We start from the raw sequence: 23,876 nt of genomic DNA on the forward strand, positions 1-23,876 counted from the left end.
TATTTTTTCAATCACATTGCTGAGTTTTATTTTAAGCCAAAAACGTCTAAAATGGTTGGTGTATAATAATTATACTCACCACAAAACCAAAAAGTTTATCAGTGTATTGAAAATATAGGATGATTTAAATACATTAATGTTTGTGGTTTTTATCACTATGACAGATGAAGTATAATTTAAGAATTATACAGTTTTTGTGAAAAAAAAAATCCAAAGTTTAAAAATCAGTTTAGTTAAGAATATATTATTTTTAGTTACGCCTTGCGCCCATGAATGTCATCCGCAGCAAATACAAATTGTTGTTCAATGTATATATTTGTATTTTTAATTTAATTCAATCTAATAAACTATAGTATAGATATTTATTTTCAAAAAAGCAATAATAAATTAATAACTTATAAAATAAAAAAATAATATTCTTTTCAAATGGTCATTTTTATATTTTATACTAAATTGATGCATAGGTTATTAGAGTGTTAATATATGTTTAAAAAATACACAATATAATAAACGAATCCACCTAAAACCATAGGTACAGATAGTTTATTCGAAGTATTAAAGTCGAATTAATTATTTCTATGAAAGAATAATAATAAGTTTAAATAATTTACTCGCGTAGAAAAAAAGAAAATGACTTATTTTGAGGTTTGATTGAATTGAGGTAGAATAATTAAGATGAATTTATTTCCCTTTGTGAAATCTTTAGAATACATACTTTAAATAGTCCAGATTCTTTCATAGTTTTGAAATGCTGAAAATCTAGCTTTAAGAGTTTTTTTTTTTTTTTTTTGAAAGCACTTTTGTGGATAACAAAAAAGTTCAAAAAGTGTCATGCGTAAATTGAACCCAGATGGTACATTACATGGGTTAGTTTTAAAATGTATATTTCATGAAAAATTCAATTTTCAGAAAATAATCAAATAGCCATAATAAAAAAATGTTAGCTCAAAATTTGTATTATATAGTGCATAATTTCCAATAATAAAATTATCTGCGTGTAGATATTAAATTATTTTCAATCTTTATAGTTTATCAATTTTTATTTTATTTTCAATATAATTTGAAAGAAAAATAAAAAAATTATATGCATTGAAAATTCATGATAAATTAATAAGTGGCATGTGTAATATATTATTAAATTATAAACCAGGAAATTTAATAGATTTGTTTATATTTATCTATAACTGTCATTCACATAACTATCAATTTTAATCATTATAAATGTGTAAGTAAATATTTGATTAAGCAATATCAAAAAAATATGATCAATGAATTGTTTTTTTTTTTCATTGTATCATTAAGAAAAATTTATTGAAAGTATTTTGAATGTTATATAATTATAATTAAAAAAAATGAAGAAATATAAAATACAGTGCTGTATCTTGGTTTTTTCACACTTAATTTCACGGTCAAATAGGCGTCAGTATATACGTATCTTGGCTTATGAATTAATTAAACAGAGATCGGTAACTGACTGTGGCTTATTATATAGAACACTTGGTGCATTTTCAAACATGGTTCAAACTATTCTAAACTTTTCTGATGTATCGATCTAAATCTACTAATCTATGAAATTATCGTCAAAATTAATTTAATAGTATTTGAATATTATATAAGTTACACATTATAAACTACAATCATTTTACATAATATATACATTATATTATAAATGTATAATATTTTAACATTATAGCATGTAACCAGTGACATGTCTTTAGTATATCATGTATAAATAATAAATATTCAATTTTTGTGTTCCAAAATAAAATTCGAGTCACCCAGAGAAACTACCCAATTACAATCTTTATAGGGTGACAAAAGTGATTCCAGAATTAACGAGACATAATAACATAACAAATACTAAACTTTTTTGTATACCTATACAACTAATTACTAATATTAATTTTTTTAAATTAAAAAAATCAACGCTATGCAAAATCACTGAATTATATTTAAAGCTATTATTTTAAAATTTTATAATAAGAAAATCAACCAGCATCAGTTATGAACTATAGAGTTTTACTTCAGCGGAATAAAACACTTATGACTACATGTCATATTCACACTATTTATTTTTTGGATTTTTTTTTTTTTTTATGAACATTCCAATGTGAAACCACTTCTATCAGATTTATCTTAACAATAAATAAAGGAAGTGGTGAATTTCTTAAAAAAGTACAAATAAGAATTTTACGAGTTATCACCTCTAAAATAAATATGGATATATCAGGTGATAGGTATACAGAAACGGACTTACAATATCTAGGAACGTGTTGCGCATTCATATTTTTTTTATATTTATATAAATAGAAAGAAATCCCATATCATTCTTAGTATATTTGTAGAAAATCAATAAAATAAATATATTTAAATTCAGATTATTTTTACAGTTGTAAGTAAGAAAATTATAGTTGAATAATATACGCAAGTATCAATTATTTAAAAAAATATGTGTATGCAAATCAGTTTTTCCAAGATAGTAATTTTCATGATTATATATTTTTAAATAGTTAAAAATAATATACTTAAGTTGAATAAAAATTAGAAAAAATTATTATTTGATTTTGTAACAATTATATTTGTGTTAGCGAAGCTCGAATTGCATGATACTTTAATAACAAAAAGAGGTTTTTTAAGACAATCCTAGAATATATTAATAGATATTTCAATAGAAATTAAAATTATAATTATTCTTTATTGTTAAAAAAAGATTTTTATTTACAAAAACGTATTTCTTTTTTTAAAAATGTTTGAAGTGATCTGAACACATTTATATACCTAAATGAAAATTTGAACAAGTACTTGCTCAGTTATTAAAATGTCTATATTAAGGATAGTAAAAAACCTTAAAAGTAGTTTTACAAAAATTCAGAATATATGTAATTTTAAATATAGTATTTACTATAATAATACTTTGACCATTTTTACTAATTATAAATGTTGATAGATTAATATTAATTACTAAAACATTTAAATTTCTATATCTTTTAAACCCTTATCGTGGACTTACCCATTGTATGCAAAATTAAATAACTAAAAAACTACTCGTTTTAAATTTAACTTTAATACGTTAACTTTTTCACTGAAATTTTGTCCTCTAAATAATTTATAGTAAAAAAGGGTATGTGGTTTCTTATTTGAACAACAAAAGTTTGTATTCTTAAAAAAAATCTTTAGAATGTGGAAAATTAGTCTTTTACTATAATTAAAAATTCCAAAAATCAAAGTTAAACTGTAAAATTTAATTATTGAAGAGAATAAGGAAGTAATCATTCTTAATGAATCACTTTACGTTTACGAGCATATATCGTTATTTTATACGTTATATTTTCAATAGGCATCAGCCATTGCTTTTCTCGGAATAATATTAAAATTACGTAACGTTTAATGTATTTTTTAATCTATATAAGTTTTTCTTTTGTAATATTTTTATTTATATAAATCTAAATTAGAATTTTCTAATAAATTAGATATCTAATAATTATTTTATTTTATTTGGAGACATTATATTATAGAATTCAATTAATACCTAAATATATTGTAGACGTTTAAGACGACATATTATAGTTATGTTAGGATTTACTGTATTAATTTGATATTTTAGAAACTGCGGTGTTTAGGTCTTGATAAAATAATTGTGAAACAATGTAATTTACAAATTGACAGTTGAAATTCTATTATGCTTAAACTATGTAATAACAATAGTTTGACTTTGTCGTGGGCTAAAAATATACATTGTTTTCTAGCATATTCCTAAGATTAATGTACCAGTTATTTTGTTGTATATTATATAGGATTCTCGTAGCTTGAACAAAACATATGGGTAATGCGTTTGACACAGTTCACATACCTACCAAAACTCCTTTAATGTCTTATCACTTTGAATTAGCTGACTATCCTTTTATTACATAACATTGTCAGTCGCCGGAATCTTCTATCAAGTTTTTTGTTTGACACCGGTGAATAACTGAAATACTTTTCAAGAAATTTTCGATAAAGCATGCCTATTCAGTATTTAAAGACTATATTTTTTTTTTTCGGATATATTATTTTATTAATATTACTCGATGACTCAATATATTAAATATATTCAACGATTAGTCCGATTAGGCATTTACATCTAACAAACGCTGGTGATTTATTTAACATATTATATCACAAAATATTTCTTACTCTATTTTAACGTTTCTACGATATACTTAAATAATGAAGATTCAAAATATATGGATAAAATCAACAATGTACTGTTAAGCTATTAGAAAAATTTTAACGCGTTTATTATATAGGAACAAACATACAGTTTTAACCAATTATTTTAAATTAAAAATATTGTTATAACTCATAACATATTATTGAATATAGAACAAAATAAAGTACTATGCAAACAATTATATCCTCATATTTAATTCATGCTGATAAGTGATAAAAAATAATCATTAAACATACACATTAATTTCACCAATATTTTGTTTTATTTTCCTATATATATATACATAGATAAATAGGGAAACGTTGTACATGTATTGATATAATAATGCCCTACTTATGTATTCCACGTGTTGTCAAAAACGTCAACACCATTATTTGGATGTCTATCATTACTGTATTCATGCATCAAATGGTCTCTTATCATTTATATATTACACTGAAATTTAAAAAAAAACCATTATAGTAAAAAAGAAATATTTATATGATTGTTTATAAATAATTGTTTTTATATATTTTATAATTTAAATTATTTTTGATGCAAACATAATCATTTTTAACTCGTGTATGTATTTATTTTGAATATTGACAACAATTTAACTAAAAGTGTACTTTTTTATTCTTGATAAAAAAAAAAAAATTAAAACTTAAATCAAAGTTTTATACGAATTTTTAAATTAATATTTTCTAGATATAAATATATTATAATACAGATTTCAAAATAAATATATTCAATTTTTTGTGATATTCATACAAATATTAACTATTTTTAAATTTTTCTAAGTAAAAAACTTGAAAATTAAATGAAACGTTCCTCATAAGTTGTTATTATAACCAATAAAAATATTGAAAATGTTTACTAACGACTTTTTTTATAACCGTTATAGAAGTTTAAATGTTGATAAAAGTTGTAAAAATCATGAAAATTTACAAACTATTTTGTAATTAAAAGTTTATAATATTTTTAATTTTAATTCATTGAACATAAAAATGTAATACTTGACTTCTCAAAATGTTTGAACATTTACAGTTAGCCAATTTTTTTTTTATATAAAAAATTGAAGATTTAATTTTGAAAAACTGTCAAATTCGCACAATATGGTTTTGTTTTGTAGGAACTTAGAACTTTTTATTATCATGTGTATTATTAATTTATATATACGCAATAAAATTGTTAAAATATCATCTACATTAAATTTAAACTACATATTTTAATAATATAATATAAGTTGTGTTATTATCAAAAATGTATCTACAACTATACAACGAATAGGATAGGTATTCAATTTTTAATATAAGTAATATAAATAAATTATTAAATATTCTTAGAAATAAAAGCACCTCTGGATATCTGCATAATTTTTCAATTTTTGTTTAATATGTACAATTGTACAAGTATGTATTATTGTATTATGTATACAATATGTAAATGTAAATGAAATAATTTAAAATTAAATTTACTATAACAACTCATTTATATGTTTTTGAAAATATTTCATCCATCATACAGATGTTATATACTTATATGTAATACCCAACTACATGTACTAAGTCGAAAATGTTGCTTAAAAATAATCTTTCTTTTAAGTGCACTAAAGACTTGTAGTGGAAAATTGTATACGTGAGTAGCAAATGTGGTCTTAAACGATTTTCTTCTCGGCTGGATGTCATAATAACATTATTGTCCGTCATATTTCATTATGTGAATTTTACAAAGAAATTCACCATGTTTTCCACTGATGATGTTTTATAATGATTTATATTTTTAACATTGTTACGGAGGTAGTATAATGTTTTTCAGTTCTTGTACGTACAACATTTGTACGATGTTACATATATTTTGTAGAAGTATATATTCATATAGGCAGTAAATATATTTATTGATTTATTAAATAAAAAATAGTAACCTGATAAATTAAGACAATTTACTCAATTTATTGTCAATAATATAATTTAAGTACACTATTTTATCCTACAAAATTCAGAATAATTTTACTGAACAAAACAATTTTAAATGTAGTATAATATGTGACAATAATAAAATACCAATAATTAATAAATATAATTTAGGTCATTAGTCATTATCTACTTGTTTTTTTATTTTATGTACATACAGAATAAACCTTCTAAAGTGTATACATTAAAAATATATTACATCATACGTCCGAAATATATTTTAATGTTCGTATTATAAATAATTCCACAAAAGTTTTTATTTTGAATGAATAAAAATATAACTTGTATGTAGACATATTATATTTATTAAATATCGAATATATTAATTAATAGTTGGGCAACATATATCAATAATTTTGCGTATTTGTTATTAAATCAAACACGTATTGAAAAAAAAAGATTTGTACCTTCTGAAAAAAATGGATTTTTGATATTTTTAATTCGCTATTGGTAAGAGTAAAATATACGAGTAACCTTGTACCACATGTTCAATCATTTTGCCTGGCATGATAATATTTATTAATGTTAATAGAAAAGAAAACCACAAAAATAAAAATTTTATATATTTATAAATAGTTAAAACAGAAATAAATATTTTTATAATTAAACCAAGTATAGTTTAATGCTAATATTATAATGCTAAATATTTGATGAAAATTACAAGTATCAATGGTTGAATTAAAACAAAATAACAATATCCATTTTTGCAAAATCTGGTGTGTAAATATTCTACTTTTTAGTATTTTTATTTTTTAAATTTTCTCTACATTATTTAAAAAAGTACATGGGATTTTGTACCTTTGACCATCCAAAATCCTAAGCACTAACTAAATCTAATCTTCTACCAGAAATCGTACCCAAAGTCAAAATTGGGAATATTTTTTTTCTACTATAAAATGTGTTCTTAGACCAAAAAAAAAAATAGGCACACATGTCATCGTAAAATCATACATTCATCAGTCTGCTCAGAATCTATAATTAATTAATTTCCCTATATGTGTTAGATTTATAATAGTGTAGTACATAATTTTTAATGATAAAGATAATTAACCATCTTCAATATTCATGTTGATGTTGTTATAATTACTACAGTGTGCATGATTTAATTAAGGTGGGTATACAACTTGCATGTACAATTAAGTTCAGCAATTGATTTTAGTCCCTTGAACAGTATTGTGTACTACCAAATTTAAATTTTGGAAACTATTAAATTTAAAAAAAAAAATAAAAAAGTGTGTACGTGCCTCCCCATTTTAAATATATATATTTTTTTATTATTATTTTGATTATTTAAATTATTTACAATATATACAGATAAGAGTGAAATAAGTAAATTTGATCATTAATATTGGTTGATGAATGTCAGGTTAGCACGAATGGGCAGGCACTCAGTAATGCCACCTGATCTGGTGCTTTTTAGGTATTATTGTGTTTTTTATTTTAGTAATTCTCAAGGCCACTGTTTTTTGAGTTTTTGATAAATATTTTTAAAAAATGATGTGGAAAATAGTTGTTTGATTAATAGGTTTTTGTGAAAGTTTAAGTGAGAATGAAATTTAAAGTAATATTATTTGGCTAATTCATTAAGGGTAGGTATTTTTAGGTCTTTATGGAAATTTGTATTTGTAAAAAAACCGAGAAGATGTGTACTTGACTCTAGGCTAACGTTTCTCTACTAATAAAAATAGGATGTTTTCCTATATATGATTTGGTTAGTTTTTAAAGTGGAGACACACAAAGTGGCATTCTATGTTGATGAAGCCCGAAATTCCAAAACTTTATTTATTTCATCTATCATTTTTTTTTTTTAATGTTGGTTTGAGGTCATTGCTGTTTAATTTTTTTTTAAAAGATTGACTGGGGGGTAAATATTTTTGTTTTTGGTATACTTGGGTTTAACCCAATTTCAAGAAAGGTTGGACAGAAGATAGATTATAAAGATTGCTTATAGTTATAATATTATGAATATTGCTAAGCAATTTATAAACAAAAAAATTTCAGGTAGTCTATTGTTTTGTGATGGCCAATAAGTAGGATCAGGGGGGGAATGACATATAATATATATATTATATAATGTATGCTTTACCACTAGTTTTTGAAGAACGATAGCATGGATTTTTAACATTAAAATCTGAATTTTATTTGAACCTATTAGCGTTCCATTTAATATAAGTAGCGTGGGATTTGAAGAATTTTGTATTATAATATATTTGTAATCATTCTGAGAAAATAAATAGACAAATAGTTATTATTAATGTTGTTAAAACTAAACTATAATTTCAAATTCATAAAAAGTATAATAAAATATTATTGTACATTTTTAAGCTGTAAATATCATACTTTATCATTGTATAAAGTACAACTATTTTCATTCCATTTTATAAATAATGTGACAAGTAACGATAAACGGCTAAAGGAAAACACAATAAAACGTTGAGAATTTCGGTATCATGACTGTATATTAACTTAAGTTGAAGCTTTTGTATTCGAGATTTTTTTTAATATAAACTATATTATGTGCTCTATTTACACAGATTTAATCAAAAAATAAAATTGCTTAAAAAATGATTAATAAAAAAAAGTATACGTGTAGGTATGGAGTGGGGGTAAATATCACTTTTGGGAAAATATAATATTTAATTTTTTTTTAGATTGAATAATGTATAAGCAAAATATAATTATAATTTTTTAATAATTCGGTTTTGTTTATAAAGACTGCAGTTATATAACATAATTTTTATAAACCAGCCTAATGCCTATAATTTTCTGAATGTTTCTTAAGCAATTTTAGTCTTTTTTATACTATTGTCAAACAAGACAATAAACCTATAATATCAGAATTAAATTACTCACATTTCGACAATATATTACAAATATTATGCTAATAGACTTTTTTCTGTTTTTAAATAAATTCTAAAATAATTAATACAGAATAATATGAATAAATTAAATTTTTTAAATTAATTATATTTTTAAATAAAATATAATGATTGCCTACAATATATTAAAATATATTCTGTTATTAGGGTTGTGTGTACTATGTAGTATAGTATAATTTATATTCTGAAATAAAATTGTATTATACTTTTTAATCATTTTAATAATGTTTCATAATATTTTAGTACAGAATTTGATTATTAATACTTCACAAACAGTTTCATCTCGAATATACTCTATACTATAGTGTCTACTAATTATATCAAAATAATATTATGTAGTTTTAAAATATTCTAATTAAAATCATATAGATAATATGTCTTTTTTTTGTTAGTCCTTTTTTTATTAAGGTTTAAATATTCGTATTAAGTGTTAATAATATAAATGAATTATGGTAAAATTATGTAAACTATGTAAATGTGATAATGCTAAACAATTTTAAAAATAATTTGTATAATAACTAAAAATAGTTAATAATTTAATACTATTATCTGTATTTTATAAATTTCCAATAAGCATCAGCATACCACATTTTCTGGGTTATTTAATTTTGATTAAATGATGCACAATTAATTGTTAAAAATCAATAATTTAAAAATAAGTTTATCTGTATATATATATATATATATATTTTTTTTTTTTTTGAAACCAAGTTTTATTTAATATCCACTAATTACTGCGAATTTCGCATAAGTAATGGGTGCACTAATTTAATTTTTTTAAGCAATTTAACACTTCAGATTCATTACTCCTTATGTTGTAATGAATATGTCATTACAACAATTTAAGAATTAAGATATAAGCTACCACAAAACATTCAATTTTAATTAAAAATAATGAATACAAACGATAGCGAATATATTTTGAAGAAAGTCCCATTAATTAATACCATAAGACACATAATGTTTTATGAAATGTAGTATAGCGTAATTAAGAAACTTCTATGTTTCTAAATTATTTTTTGCCAAACTAAGCTGTCTGATGTTAAGACATTATGTATATTCTCGTACAAATAAAAGACTAGTACAGCGATGTGGATTATGGCTGTACATGTCTAGGCACATAATTATATAGTGGATACGACAATTATGGAACAATATAATTTTCAATTAAATACAATAATTAATCGTTAAAAATAATAAACATATTGTATATATTTATATCTAAAATAATTATATATAATACAAATCAATCGTTCTGAGCAAAGTGATACTAGAAGTCAATAATTGCAGTTTAAGTATAATATAATTTCATATAATACCTATTATGCAATTATAAAACGTCTCTTATACATTATGTTATTTAAGCATAATTTTTAATTTTGAGTTATTCGTCAATACTGTACGATTGAAATTGAATAATAAATATATTATTATATACTAGATTATAGGTAATAAAATGTTTTGATGTTTGGTTCTTATTATTTTATCATATTGATTGTAAACTCATAATGTATATATCAACCAAGTCATATATTAAACTTTGAAAAACTTTGAGATGTTATAAATATTTTCTTGTGCATTCATTAAAAGAATCCAAAAACAATAATTCAACATTTTTACTGCGATTCATGTACTTAAAAAAGAGTGTCTTTTGACTATTTCAGACGATCCTCTCAGTAATGTCGCCAAAAAGTTTGCGTTGTCCTAAAATATATATATATATACTAAAAAATACTAACATTCTTTGCAAATAACTTCACTAATATCGTAATATACATAGCATGAAGGATGTTATATTATATATATTATAATACGAGACCGGAACAGCGTGCGTGAAAGAGCTTTACATTGACGATAAATATTAAATCACTGGACACACAATTGGTTAAGTAAATAATACGTTACTCTATGGTAATACTCTATTTACAACGATTCACCGTTCTTAAACCGTATTAGACGCAATGTACTATGTTGTAAAAAATCATTAAAAAAAAACTTTTTATTTTTATACCGAGATACATACACGTTTCTTAACTACCTGTTTATAATTATTTATATTACAACTTAACGAATGTAGAAATGAGACGTATTTTTAGAAAACAAATTAAATACTAAACTTCAGAGTTCGGATAGTGTGTCTAGTGTACTATAAGTACTACAATATAGTTTAACTAAACATATAATATACGCTTAATATTCGTCTTGTAAATTAAACATAATACTATATGAGTAACGGGTTATAATTAATACTCATTAGCCACTATACCTAAGACCGCGAACTTACTAACAATTTGTAATGTAAAATTTCGTCATTGTAAAATATGGTCTGAAAAATAAATTAATGCTCTATGTAAAACCACATCTGCATTTACACATCTAGTAGCTATAAATCCTAAACAGTGACATTTAAACATAAACCACAAAAAAACCCAATGAGATTAAAAACGGTATTTTATGTACATTTAATTAACTTTATCCTAAACATACAGGTGTTAGATGGACACACAAATTTGAAATATTTTATAGCTACGTGTTTTATAATTGAAAATAATATTTCTTCTATTGAATTTATTTACCTACGAAATTTCGAAGCGGTTATAACTTATGGGTGATATACGATGAAAAATACATTATACATTATTCAACGCAGTGTATGGTACATCATATCGTATACAGTGGTTATACTAATTAACATTATTTATTGCTGTGAATATAAAATACGGTTTAATAATGTGTTATTTATGTCTATTATTTTTGTGACAAAAAAAATATATATGTATTATGAAGTTATACGTGTGTGTGTGTATAAATATATATAGGTAACTATAAAAAATCTATATAGCATATTATATGTAATTTCTGTTAGTACAAAGCTCGCATGGTCTATCGGTTGGGTATCAGTGTATATAATATACATGAATGGTATGTATATACACATAATTATAAAAGCGTTTTTATATCACACAATATATTATATGTATATCTAATGATGATTAAAACATTATCGAACCCTAATAATCCATCAGAATTTAAATCGGTACAAATAATTTCGTTGATTGATTCATCAAATAAAAAAGTGGACTAATGAACTGTAAATTTTATACGATTTGAAGCATAATAATAAAATTTATGTCATTTCGATATTTTTTTTCCAATTTTCTAAAAATTAAGTAACACAATAGAAAATTATCTGCACAAAGTACAATTGTCAGTGTTTTATTTTCAATATGTGGAGGTTTTATATGTGGCTTTGTCCTAACAACTCAGCTCAATGATACAAAATAATATTAACTATATGAAAAAAAAAAATATAATATCATTATTAAATCAATTTCTCCGGCTTATAATCTAAAATCTGCTAATGCGCCAATATAACGAAACAGCGTATTTTAAATTGTGGGATACATAATTTGTATTAAATTACCTAAATAAAAATATAATAGATTTTAATTTTCAACAAAAAGCATAAAAAAAAACATGAAAATTATTATTTGTTATAAATAATAGATTTTCTGATTTTTATAGTTAAAATGAACATAAATAGTTATTTTATTTTATCTTCGGATTGAGGCTTATTAATAATTATAAATTATAAAGTCTTAATCGAAAATGTACTCATTTAAATGAATATGTATTGTCCTGTTACTATTTTAAAATTAATTATTAAAATTTAATAACACTAAGTGAAAACTCAAATAATATTCCGTACATTTTTAGGAGTCTATAACAACTATAACTCATAGATCAGATAATATCTAGTAACACATAATATTATGTATTGTTGGTTAAAATAATTTTATAACATTACCTTTTAACTACAATCATCTCTATATGGATAATATTGATTGTATATTGTGTTTAAACGTATTTTACGAAAAACTTGAATTATATTAATTCCGATATTGCATTTTCATTATTTTCAAAATAAAAATAACTTTCTTCTCCACTTATTGGACCTTATATTATTATACCAGTAAAAAAATAAATATATATACATACAATATTACCGAAGAAATACCGTTGGAAGCATTGTTATTTTCTAAAACGGAAGATTTATAAACGTAGTGGAACAAATAAATAATCCAAACTGCGTATATTGTTAATTTATTGATTAAAAACACTCGTATTTATCCCACGTATGAACTCATTTTTTTTAACTAAACAATGACGAACATTTTTGATTTTTTTACCAAATAATTATTTATTATTTAGAAAAAACGTTACAATTTTAATGATCTTTTAACTAGTAACTTTGTGATATAATTAAGTTGGGGAGTGAAAATTTCAATGTTTCAATATTATCATTTGTTAATCATTCGTGTACTATTATTTAATACATCAATCGCTGTTTTGATTGCTTTTCTCACATGAGTCTCATATCATTTAATATACACTATTATTCACATATTTTCAATAGGTATGTTTTATCACAATTATTGTCACTGAAAATATTCAGTCGGTTTTAAATATTTTTATATTATGTGCCGCATGTTATTATTATTTTTTTGTTCATTTTGTATTTTTATGGTAACAATAAAATGTACTTTATTAATATATATTACGTGTAAAAGTGATAAAAAAAAAAAATTATTCCACATCCAATTATACCAAAAACTAGACTTCTAATTATCAATCATTTTTCAAAACTTTTCATGGGTTTCTCAGAACACTTTTAGTACTTTTCTTCAAATAAGATTCAGCATAACAAAATAATTTGAACTCACCGTCTGAGAATATAGGTATACTATATACCACACATATTTAATTGGTGTGTATTATTCTCGATTCGTATTATACTTATAACAATTTATAATTTATTTCACTCGTGACTCACTGAATTAAAAATAATAACTAAATTAATATATCTCAAATTACCTTGCGACCATCAATGCAAACGTCGGAAAAACGTGTTTCGTGCACAAAATGTAAACCTGTATTGTTTATGCGTATTATATAGCATAATTATTCAAACAATAAAATACCTATTATATAAAAGAAATTAATCAACGGGTTTCTTACGTTATTTTGAGTTATACAACATCAAAAAAAAGTTATTATTGTTGCATTGTAGTTTTTTAAATGTTTTTATTGGCAATATAAGTATACATTTTAAATGTTGTATTCCATTTCAATGTAGAATTATTTTATTATAAGCATGGATCAGATGCACCCTAAAACAAAATTTGTATTTTAAAGTCAATATATCATAAGGCTGATATTTAGCGTAATAGATTTATTAACTCAAAAAAAAACGATCTATATCGACCCAGAAAATCAGCGAGAGCAATTGATGTATATGAAGAGCTTATGTTATGCGAAATTTGAGAACTGAATTTTCTTACAACTTAAATAGATATGTACATTAAAGTAAAATATAAAACGATTAGTTAATTAGGTATATGTTACAACTTATAAGTGGTTAAACTTTAGATATACTACTTACTAGTCGTTCGAAAAATCGATTTTTATATATTGAAATTGTCAATTCTTGTATAAGTACTTGAACATATTATATGCATTTGCGCGTTTTGGTCTACAATGTCCTAATCAAAAAAGAAAGATCATTTCAAATGTATGTACCTATAAAAATATATTAACGCTCATCAGATCATCAAGTTAAGATTAAAATTGAAATTAAAATTATTAAACTAAATAATGGTTGTAAATTCGTTTTTTAATCTCAATAAATAATTTTACTTTTTGTCTTTTTCTTAAACTTAAATAAAATGGATACTTTTTTTTATTTTCCCTTTTTTAACAATTATATCCATACACTTTTTTAACAATTTATTTAGTAAAAAAATCCTAGCTGTAATGTTAATAATAATAAATAGTGAGGAGTGTTATTATTATTATTGATTGAAGTGTTCTGGTCCTGATATTTTAAAACTATGGCCGTCAGCCATGTTACATATTCTATAATAGTATTAGATATAAATTACATATTATTATATAAGATTTACTCACAGAGGCGTATCAAATTACAAAATGAGATTTTTATATTTTTGGTGTACCAATAATCGTACAAATAATTAAAAAAATATATAAAATGATGGTAGAAAAAAATAGTTGGATATTTAATAAAATAAAACCATAAATATTGTAAGTTTATAATGTATATGCACTATGCAGTATGCACTAAGGATGATAACTTCCATGGATTCTATATATTATGTAGTAGGTGCATTAATTTTCAACACATACATTAATATGAAAATATAGACGTATACTGTCTTGGGTGGTATTTGGTAGTTCATCGATTGATCATTTATTGTTTAAAATATTTGTAATGTTTACTTATTAGATTGTATACACAAATAATAATTTACATATTTAATTTTTTATATAAAAAAAAATGTAAAGTGGTTTTCCTTTAAATTCTATAATTATTAATATTCTTTTGTTTTATTCTTATAAAATAATATACTTGTTTAACAATCAAAGTTTATTCACACGTTTCTTTAATTTAATGTTTATTGTTTTATCAAAAAAATATCGGTTTTATCCTAAAATTCTTTTGAATTGATTTAGTAAATAAATAGCGTTGATTATTTTAATTGTTTGGTTTGCGTTATAACAATAAAAAGAACAAAGTAACTTTGGAAATGGGAATAAAAGAAAAATATTGTATGTTTAAAATTTTAAATTATTTCAATATTTCTATTGTTTATACCCTTTTTGTATGTAAATACTTCTATTATTGGTGATATTAAAATGGTTTTTAAATAACATGTTTTCGCATTTAATCGATTATGATTTTTTTATTTTTATTATTTGTAAAAATAAAAATAAGAGAGTTTTATCTGTTTTAATATGAAGTATATACTATGTTATTTGTTTTTTTTCCAAACAATTTATGTTAAAAAAAGGACGGAAATTATTTTATTTTCAATTATTGCAAATGAAAAATGTACATGAAAATAATAAGATAAATAAGCTTCTGGCAAAACATAAATAAATTCTGTTGCAGCAATAAAAAAAAATATTATATATATTGTTTTACTTTTCTACTTAAATTCCTGGAGTGAAGTACACTGCCGATGAAAGACTATGTAAACACTTAAAACTATATAAATAAGCGTAACGTGCAATGATTACATTTTAATAAATTGAATTAAGTTGACAAATTTTTCTGTTTATATGACAAAATAAATGTGTTTATTTTTAATCTATTTATTAATTACAGGTTTTTAAATACTAGCTAACAACTACACACTTAATATTAGACTATACAAATTATTCATATAAACAGATTACAAAATTAAAATTATTGCTAATGGGTATTTTTCAATAATGTCAAGTGTTATATTTTTTCTACACATCACATCATTAAAATAATATGTAGAAAAAGTATTGTGTTTGTAAGCGAGTATTCGAAATTTTCTCTTACGTTGTTATTTGATAATATTTTACTAAATAATTTTGTTAAATCCGTATAAAGCTGTAAGCATTTTTTAAATTCATATTGTGATACTATAATGTTGGTGTTTTCGTTTTTACTTGGATATAAATTCACAGAAAAGTATATTTTAATAGAATGTAAGTTGTTGGTAACGAATAAATAACTTTGATGTGTCTCCGTAAATATCCAACTATTTTGTACACATATTTAAACATAATTATTAAGAATACTGTACGTTTACCGTTTGTTAATTGGATTCATACGTGTAAAATGTTGTCTGTAGTTGAATTTATCTTTGAACTGTTGCAGCTAAGAAGTAGTAAGCACGTAGATACTTTTTATTTAATAACGTTCAATGTTCATGTATATACACGCCAAACCGTAACTTCTTGCAATGCAATTTATAGGGAACTCATATAAAAATATCTAATATAATGATAAAACAGAACGTAACAAAATAATTGTGAAAAAATAATATATTTATGTAGTAATTACACGATTATAAAATATAATTCCTATGTAAAATATACTATTTTTTTAACAGTTTGTAGATAAGCAAGTCTAATATAATATAAGTTATAAGTTATAGTTAATGAAAGAAATTAAACAAATAGGATTCAGTATATTTTTCAGTAGAGATCCTTAATATAAAATGTTTTTAAAATTATATTTACAACATTAGGCAAAGCTCTCATTTTACAGTAACCATTATTATATAATACTTGAAATAAATAATTTGAAAATCTATGTTATGGGTTAGTACTAAGTAGGAAAAATATTTTGAGATCATGTAGTTATTCGTCTAATAATATTTTTTTAATCAGTTATATTATAATATAGTATACACTATATTATATATGAATAATTTAACGTCACTTATATACCGTAATTTTGATTTACCATTTTATTTCTTTTTTGTTTATTAAAACTGTTGGATTTTATATCTTTTTCTAATTTAAGTTTATGATTTCTTCCGCGTAATAACTAAGCTAATAACGTACGTCGGTCATACTTACACTTCTCTCGAAAAGACTCGTAAATTTTCGATTTAGTGAATCGAAATAGGATCTCTGAGCTTACAATGATGTGTGGTTTTTCTGTAAAAGCTTTTCAGCGCTGTAAAAAAGCTCAAAAAGTTTTTTACCATTTTAGATAAGAAATCAAACTTATCATCTGATTGTACTTTAGTGAGGTAATATTTTGAATTTAGCAATATGTATCATTCAATGTAACTCCTCAAAACAAAAATAAATGTTAGCATGAACTCGTATTAACAAAACTTGATAATTTTAGAACAAACCTGGATCTGCTCAAAATGGCTTTACGAATGCAATGATTTATTGTTGTTTCAAATTTAAAGTCCCTTTACCGCTAGCTTACCAAAATACCAATACTGTATTTCACTTTAAATTTGGTAGTTTTTTCGTACATTGGCGGTTTTACTTCCAAGTCAGTACACCCAAAGTATCCGACAATGATCATACCGATCTAAGACCTCAATAATATACATATAACAAAACCATATAGTTAATATATATATTATAATATGTTTGCTATTGAATGAAAAGTTTTTTAATTAAAGCATATTGTGTACAGTATAAGCTGCCTATTCGTAATCGTGTATCAAATTGGTTGTTTGTGGAATTATTGCAGTGCTGAAAACAATATTTGTAGACAGCGAGGTAGTTTATGTAGAATATCGTATTATTAAGCCGTAGATTATTAAACAAAATTGAATAATAAGATAATCCGTGGTTAAATGATTTAACGATACTTTTTCTATACAATACATTTTTAATTGTTAATTATTAATCCATATTGCGCAGGAATTATATTTATAAATATTTTAAAATTTAAATCTGTAAACGTTATTAATTATTCAACATTCTATCGTGATAAAATATTATTAAAAATCACGGTTCATTGAATAATATTCTACTGAAGAATATATGTATATAATAATATATATTATTCAATGAAAAATAATAGTAATTATATTAGAATTTATGTTGGTTATACTAAATATAATGCTTCGTCGTAAAATAAAAACTATTATGCCACTTATAATTTTTCTTTGTGTTTCAGGCCTTTTTTACTTTAAACACTAGCATACTAGGATCATTTATACACCTTGAAAGACCATATTGGACTGGGAATGGAACCGCTCCACAGAGCAAAAGTTTTCTAGAACCGGAAAAAATTTCTGAAAGTAAGCAATATTTGTATTTATAGTACACACATATTTTATTAAAACTATTTTTATCTTGTGTTTATAATTCAAATCTTACTACAGTTAAGTTTAATATCAGAATTATCAGTTGTGCTTATTTAACTTTAATTTCAAAAATTAACAATCCAATTACCTATCTATATAAAATAATTAAAAAAGAAAAAATATTTTTATTTGATAGGAGAGTATTAAAGTAACATTTTTATTGCAATAAAAAAAATATTAATAGTTTTATTTCAGAATTAGATTTTACTCGTCAAGTGTGGTTTTAATTCGTTTAGTTTGAACTTGAAATAAAAAAAAACAGACAAAAGCTTATAACACTTTTTATATTTCTTCTCTATTGAGTATACTTTTTTCTTTTCTTTTTTTTATCAAACACGTAGCTTCGGCTTTAAGGGCCATTAGCTTTGTGTCAAGTGTTTATATTTATTATAAATTAGTTTGTGCAATCCTGGTGGCACTAGGAATGGAACGAGGTTGTCCATTAGTTTCATTATATCGTTCAATATTATAGGTTCTATATTATACTGTTTTAAAATGGAAGTTTTGAATAATATATAATAATATTTGTTAATTTCAGTAAAACAAAAATCATGTACTAAATATTCTGATTATTTCTCTGTTGCTGAATATAACATAAATATACATTAAATATACATTTTGAAGTGTTAAATGAACATATAACCACAAAAATAATACAAATTCATACTTTACGTTAATAATTTATATGTTTTCATTAAACATTTTAATAACATATTAACAGACCTTTAGATTGAAATTAATTTTAAGTTAAATACATTATTTTATTGTTTTATAATAGAATATACTTGTATGAATGATTAATAATATAAACGAATAGTATACCTTTATTAGAACCAGAAAATTAAAGAGGATAATATTTGTATGCTACATTGTAGAAATTATTTCTGCAGTTTTTGGTAAAATTTGTCTTACCGTTTTTATACATTTATTCCCTGAGAGGCTAAGACTAATATCAAAATTGAAACTTTCCTTATCAAATAAACTAACAATATATAAATCAATAATCTTACCTGTTTGAACATACGAAACTCAATTCTGGGATGTGACAAAACCTTTCATATCAAAACTCTCCAGGCGTTTCAGTCTATCTGTCTGCTTCAGTTAACTGTCACCAACCACCGTAGTAATTCACTAATAAAAATCTTCATAAAGACTTAAAACTACAAACCTAAATTAACTTTTTAAAACTCAACTTAATTCCATTTTAAATTAAACTTAGCTATAGCAACCCGTCATTAGATATATAGAACATTTATCTGCCTAGTCGCTATCTGGAATAGTTCTCAGAACACTCAAAAGTAATTTGCTTAGAGATCTACTTAAATAATAAATGATCATTTTCTAGAATTACAGTATTGCTAAGCGGTTTCCCATTAACGCGAGTAAAGATATTACTTTATGATAATTCAATATATTATGTCATCACACTTACAAACTATATATTCTAATAAGGAATAATAATTGATATTTTTAAGGAAAAAATATACACAATATATGTATATTCGTGAACAAAACATTTACTAGCTTGGTAAAATATTGTAGAAAACCCATCCGAAAATTTTTCGCCACACTTTTAAAAACTATTATAAAATAATGTACTTCATGTACAATATTTACACGTATTTCCACGTACCTCCCTACCTGTCTACCTACCTCTATGGACCTAAAATGTGCATATATAGTTCCTATATACTACGTACTACTCGGATGATTAGCTACGCAACAGCTCACATATTATAATGTATATACACCCCGCCTGAATTATAAGCATTCATATATATATAGGTGTTGTGTTTTTACTTGCTAATGTCTTTTATGTAAACATAAAATAAATAAATTGTATTCATTATTATGTTTCAGCTACAGTGGTTTTTCATATGGTAGTGTTGGTGTGTGCGGGATGCGGTATACTGACCAGCATCGTGTTGTTGATAGGAATTTATTTTGTGAGTACACGATTATTTTATGTTTACGCTAAAATGTGCAATTATTGAGTATTATTCTATTTTTTTGAGGAGAGTGTATAGATATCTAATCTGATATGAGGGAGGGGGGCTATTCAGTTGTGGTATTACCGGTGATGCAACGCTACCTAGATATATAATAGTCTAATTTGAAAGCGACAAATTTTCCATGAAAATCGTTAATACTTAATCACTAACCCAGTGGAATCGGCACAAACCCGGGATTTTGGGATACCTCTTCAAAGTTATGGTATAAAATATAGCCCGCGGTATTATTTCTGTTGTGTAAACTATCTGTGTATGTACACTGTTACGACGAAATAACAACACAATAAACTGATTTTTTATAGCTATTTTCAGTTATTGATAATGACTATTATATACTATAAATATAAACGATGTGTATGTGTATGTGTGTGTTTGTGTGTGTGCAAGGCATATATATATATATATATATATATAGATATTACTGCAATTAGAGTACACCAACAATAGACCGAGAGATTCGTTGATTTAATACTAGTTATGTTATGTCAATCGCCTCTTTCTCTCTCTAAATATATATTAATATATTATACATAAACTATTATAATAGACAAAATGATTCATAAACCATATAAATCACCCTCATCCTTTCATTTACCATTTAATAATTAAATTATAATTTTTGAAATCTTTAAGTATATTTAATGACCGTCATATTATTTAAAAAGTGCCACGATAAGCATAGGCAGGGATTATTTGAGCTCAGCTAATCTTCTTTCACAAATTAATAAGTAAATTTATAACATTAAAAATACATAATATAAATAATGATTTTAATTTTAGGGACTAGCCCTTAAGTACTCTCCAATTAAATAATTAAGATTGTGAATATTTTGAAAATATTGATATATTCAAATCAAATTTCTTACGAGTAGTTGGTATATGAGTTATTAAATATTGTTTACTAAACTTTTAATAATAGGTATACATATAAAAATCAAACAAATTAAATATCTAGTCTATTGTTATTATTTATACTCAGACTGTAGTTCTAATACATTTTAAAAAGGTTAATAGATTAATATTGGTTACTAATATTTTCATATTATTAAAGCCCCGTTTGTATTATATTTTAAATCAACCATTATCATGGACTATTATTTTTAATTCTACAAAAACTAAAATTTATAAGAAAATATTTCAAAATTTGAAGGAAAAAAATTCACGTTCTTAATTATTTAGTCATAAAGCATAGTTCTCCATTGAAAAAAATTAATTTGTATCATCACAAGTACATTATTATCGTTAAATTACACGAAAAGTCTAAGTATGAAAATATGAATTTTAAGGTTTCCTTAAAATTCAAAAAATTTAAATATGAATAAATTACAAGAATAAAATAGGGATAGGGATGCTCAATTTATCAAACAGATATAAAGATGTAATATCCTATGCGGCTATGTAATATTCACTCGCGAGCTTTGTATGCACCGAATGTAGATTTACGTACACATATATATGCTACTCGTATATCTTCTATATAAACTATATTACATATATAATATTATTGGCAAATATGTAGTTCGTGCACACAGCCTACAACAGTTGTATTGATTTAAATAATGTGATAATATTCTGTTGTGACGGTTAAACCTGTGACCAATGTTGGGTTGATTTGATTAGTTTCCGCGTTGTAACATGTATTAAATTATAATATAATATGTTATATGCGTGGCTGATATTATATCATGTATACAGGATGATTCATGTGATTTAGCCATTTTTTTTTTATTGCATTTTGCATTTATTCTAGTTTTTAAAAATAATAATTAAAAACAGTAATTCCAATTTCTTAAATTTTTTATTTAAGTTATACAAGAGTGTATCGTAGTGATATAGATTTCTTTTTATTTGAATTAAAATCACTACAATAAATAATATTGATAAGCAGATGATTTTTTTTTTCGATCATTTTGATACATGTAAATTTAAAGTTGGTTTAATATGTACTTAGTTTAACTAAAGTAACTTTTGTACTAAGTTTTTTTTATTTTTGTATTTATTATGACGAAAATTGATTCACGAAAAGATTTATTTGAAAGATAATATGAGGACTATGATGATTTGAAAATTATAGTGCTTAACACGTAATTCTATCAAAATGTTATAGTTTTTAAAAAGTTTTCATGTAAAACAAATACTAAATCCGATATAATATACATTTAATATATTTGTAAAAACATTTTAACGGCTAATATTTCTGTTATAAACATTTAAATTCCTCAGAAACTACTTATTAAAATTTTCAAAAAAATTATCCTGTTATAACAGTTTACAGTATAAAATAATGGATCTCGTCTGAACAAAATGACAAAACACACCCAGAATGACAAACAAAACAAAAATTTAATATGTCCCTTATAAGTGGTGTAGATACTTAAAAGTTTCATAAACCATAAAAGTAATTGAATAAATGCATTACTATAGAATAAAAGGGCAGTAGACATATTAGTTGAATCATCACGTATATACATATCATCGTTATATACCATTGTGAATGTTTTCTATATAAAAGACAGTGATACAAACCATTGGGTTACACAACAAGTCTACTCATGCCGGGAAAATTAATATTTCATTCGCAAAACATTTCACTTATTGGAAAATTCCTTTCAATTTGCATTAATATTGTGTTTACTTACAATACAATTATTACGGGACATTCAGCCGTGGTAGAAATAAATGTGAAAAAAATTATTTATATTTTTATATATGTAATACATTTATTCACAGTTGTATACATACGCGATAGATATATTATACACATTTTATATTATATAGTAATGAAGTATACATTTTCAGAACTTTTTTTACCTAACAGCAATCGGTATGACGATTTTGTGATTGATAGCATTTTTCGAAAACCAAATGTCATTTCCAGTAGCAAAATGTGAAAAAAAAATAATAACTTTATAAAAGTATTATTTTTGGTTTCAATCAATTTACTGTAAAAAATATAACATTTTTTTTTTCATTCTATAATATTATAAAAAGTACTGACAGTTGAATTTCAGTACATTTACTATATTTAATTTGTTTTAAAAATCTATTAATTTTACATTAAATTCATTTTTTTAATCTTATACTTTATATATTTAAAATATAAGTAACCTATTTTTTATCTAGTAAAAAAGTTTAATAGTTTTCAT

At 23.4% G+C, this 23,876-nt stretch overlaps 1 protein-coding gene across 1 annotated transcript in view; it reads left to right on the plus strand.

The window, feature by feature from the left end:
- LOC132920618 (uncharacterized) overlaps positions 1-23,876 on the plus strand; it is a 122,624-nt gene that overhangs the window by 54,206 nt on the left and 44,542 nt on the right. Inside the window, exons 3-4 of the mRNA XM_060983123.1 lie at positions 18,529-18,652; positions 20,579-20,664. Coding sequence (XP_060839106.1) covers positions 18,529-18,652; positions 20,579-20,664 — 210 coding nt within the window. The remainder of the gene's footprint in view (positions 1-18,528; positions 18,653-20,578; positions 20,665-23,876) is intronic.

This window comes from Rhopalosiphum padi, chromosome 2, assembly GCF_020882245.1.
Source record: "Rhopalosiphum padi isolate XX-2018 chromosome 2, ASM2088224v1, whole genome shotgun sequence".
Taxonomy (NCBI): Eukaryota; Metazoa; Arthropoda; class Insecta; order Hemiptera; family Aphididae; genus Rhopalosiphum; species Rhopalosiphum padi.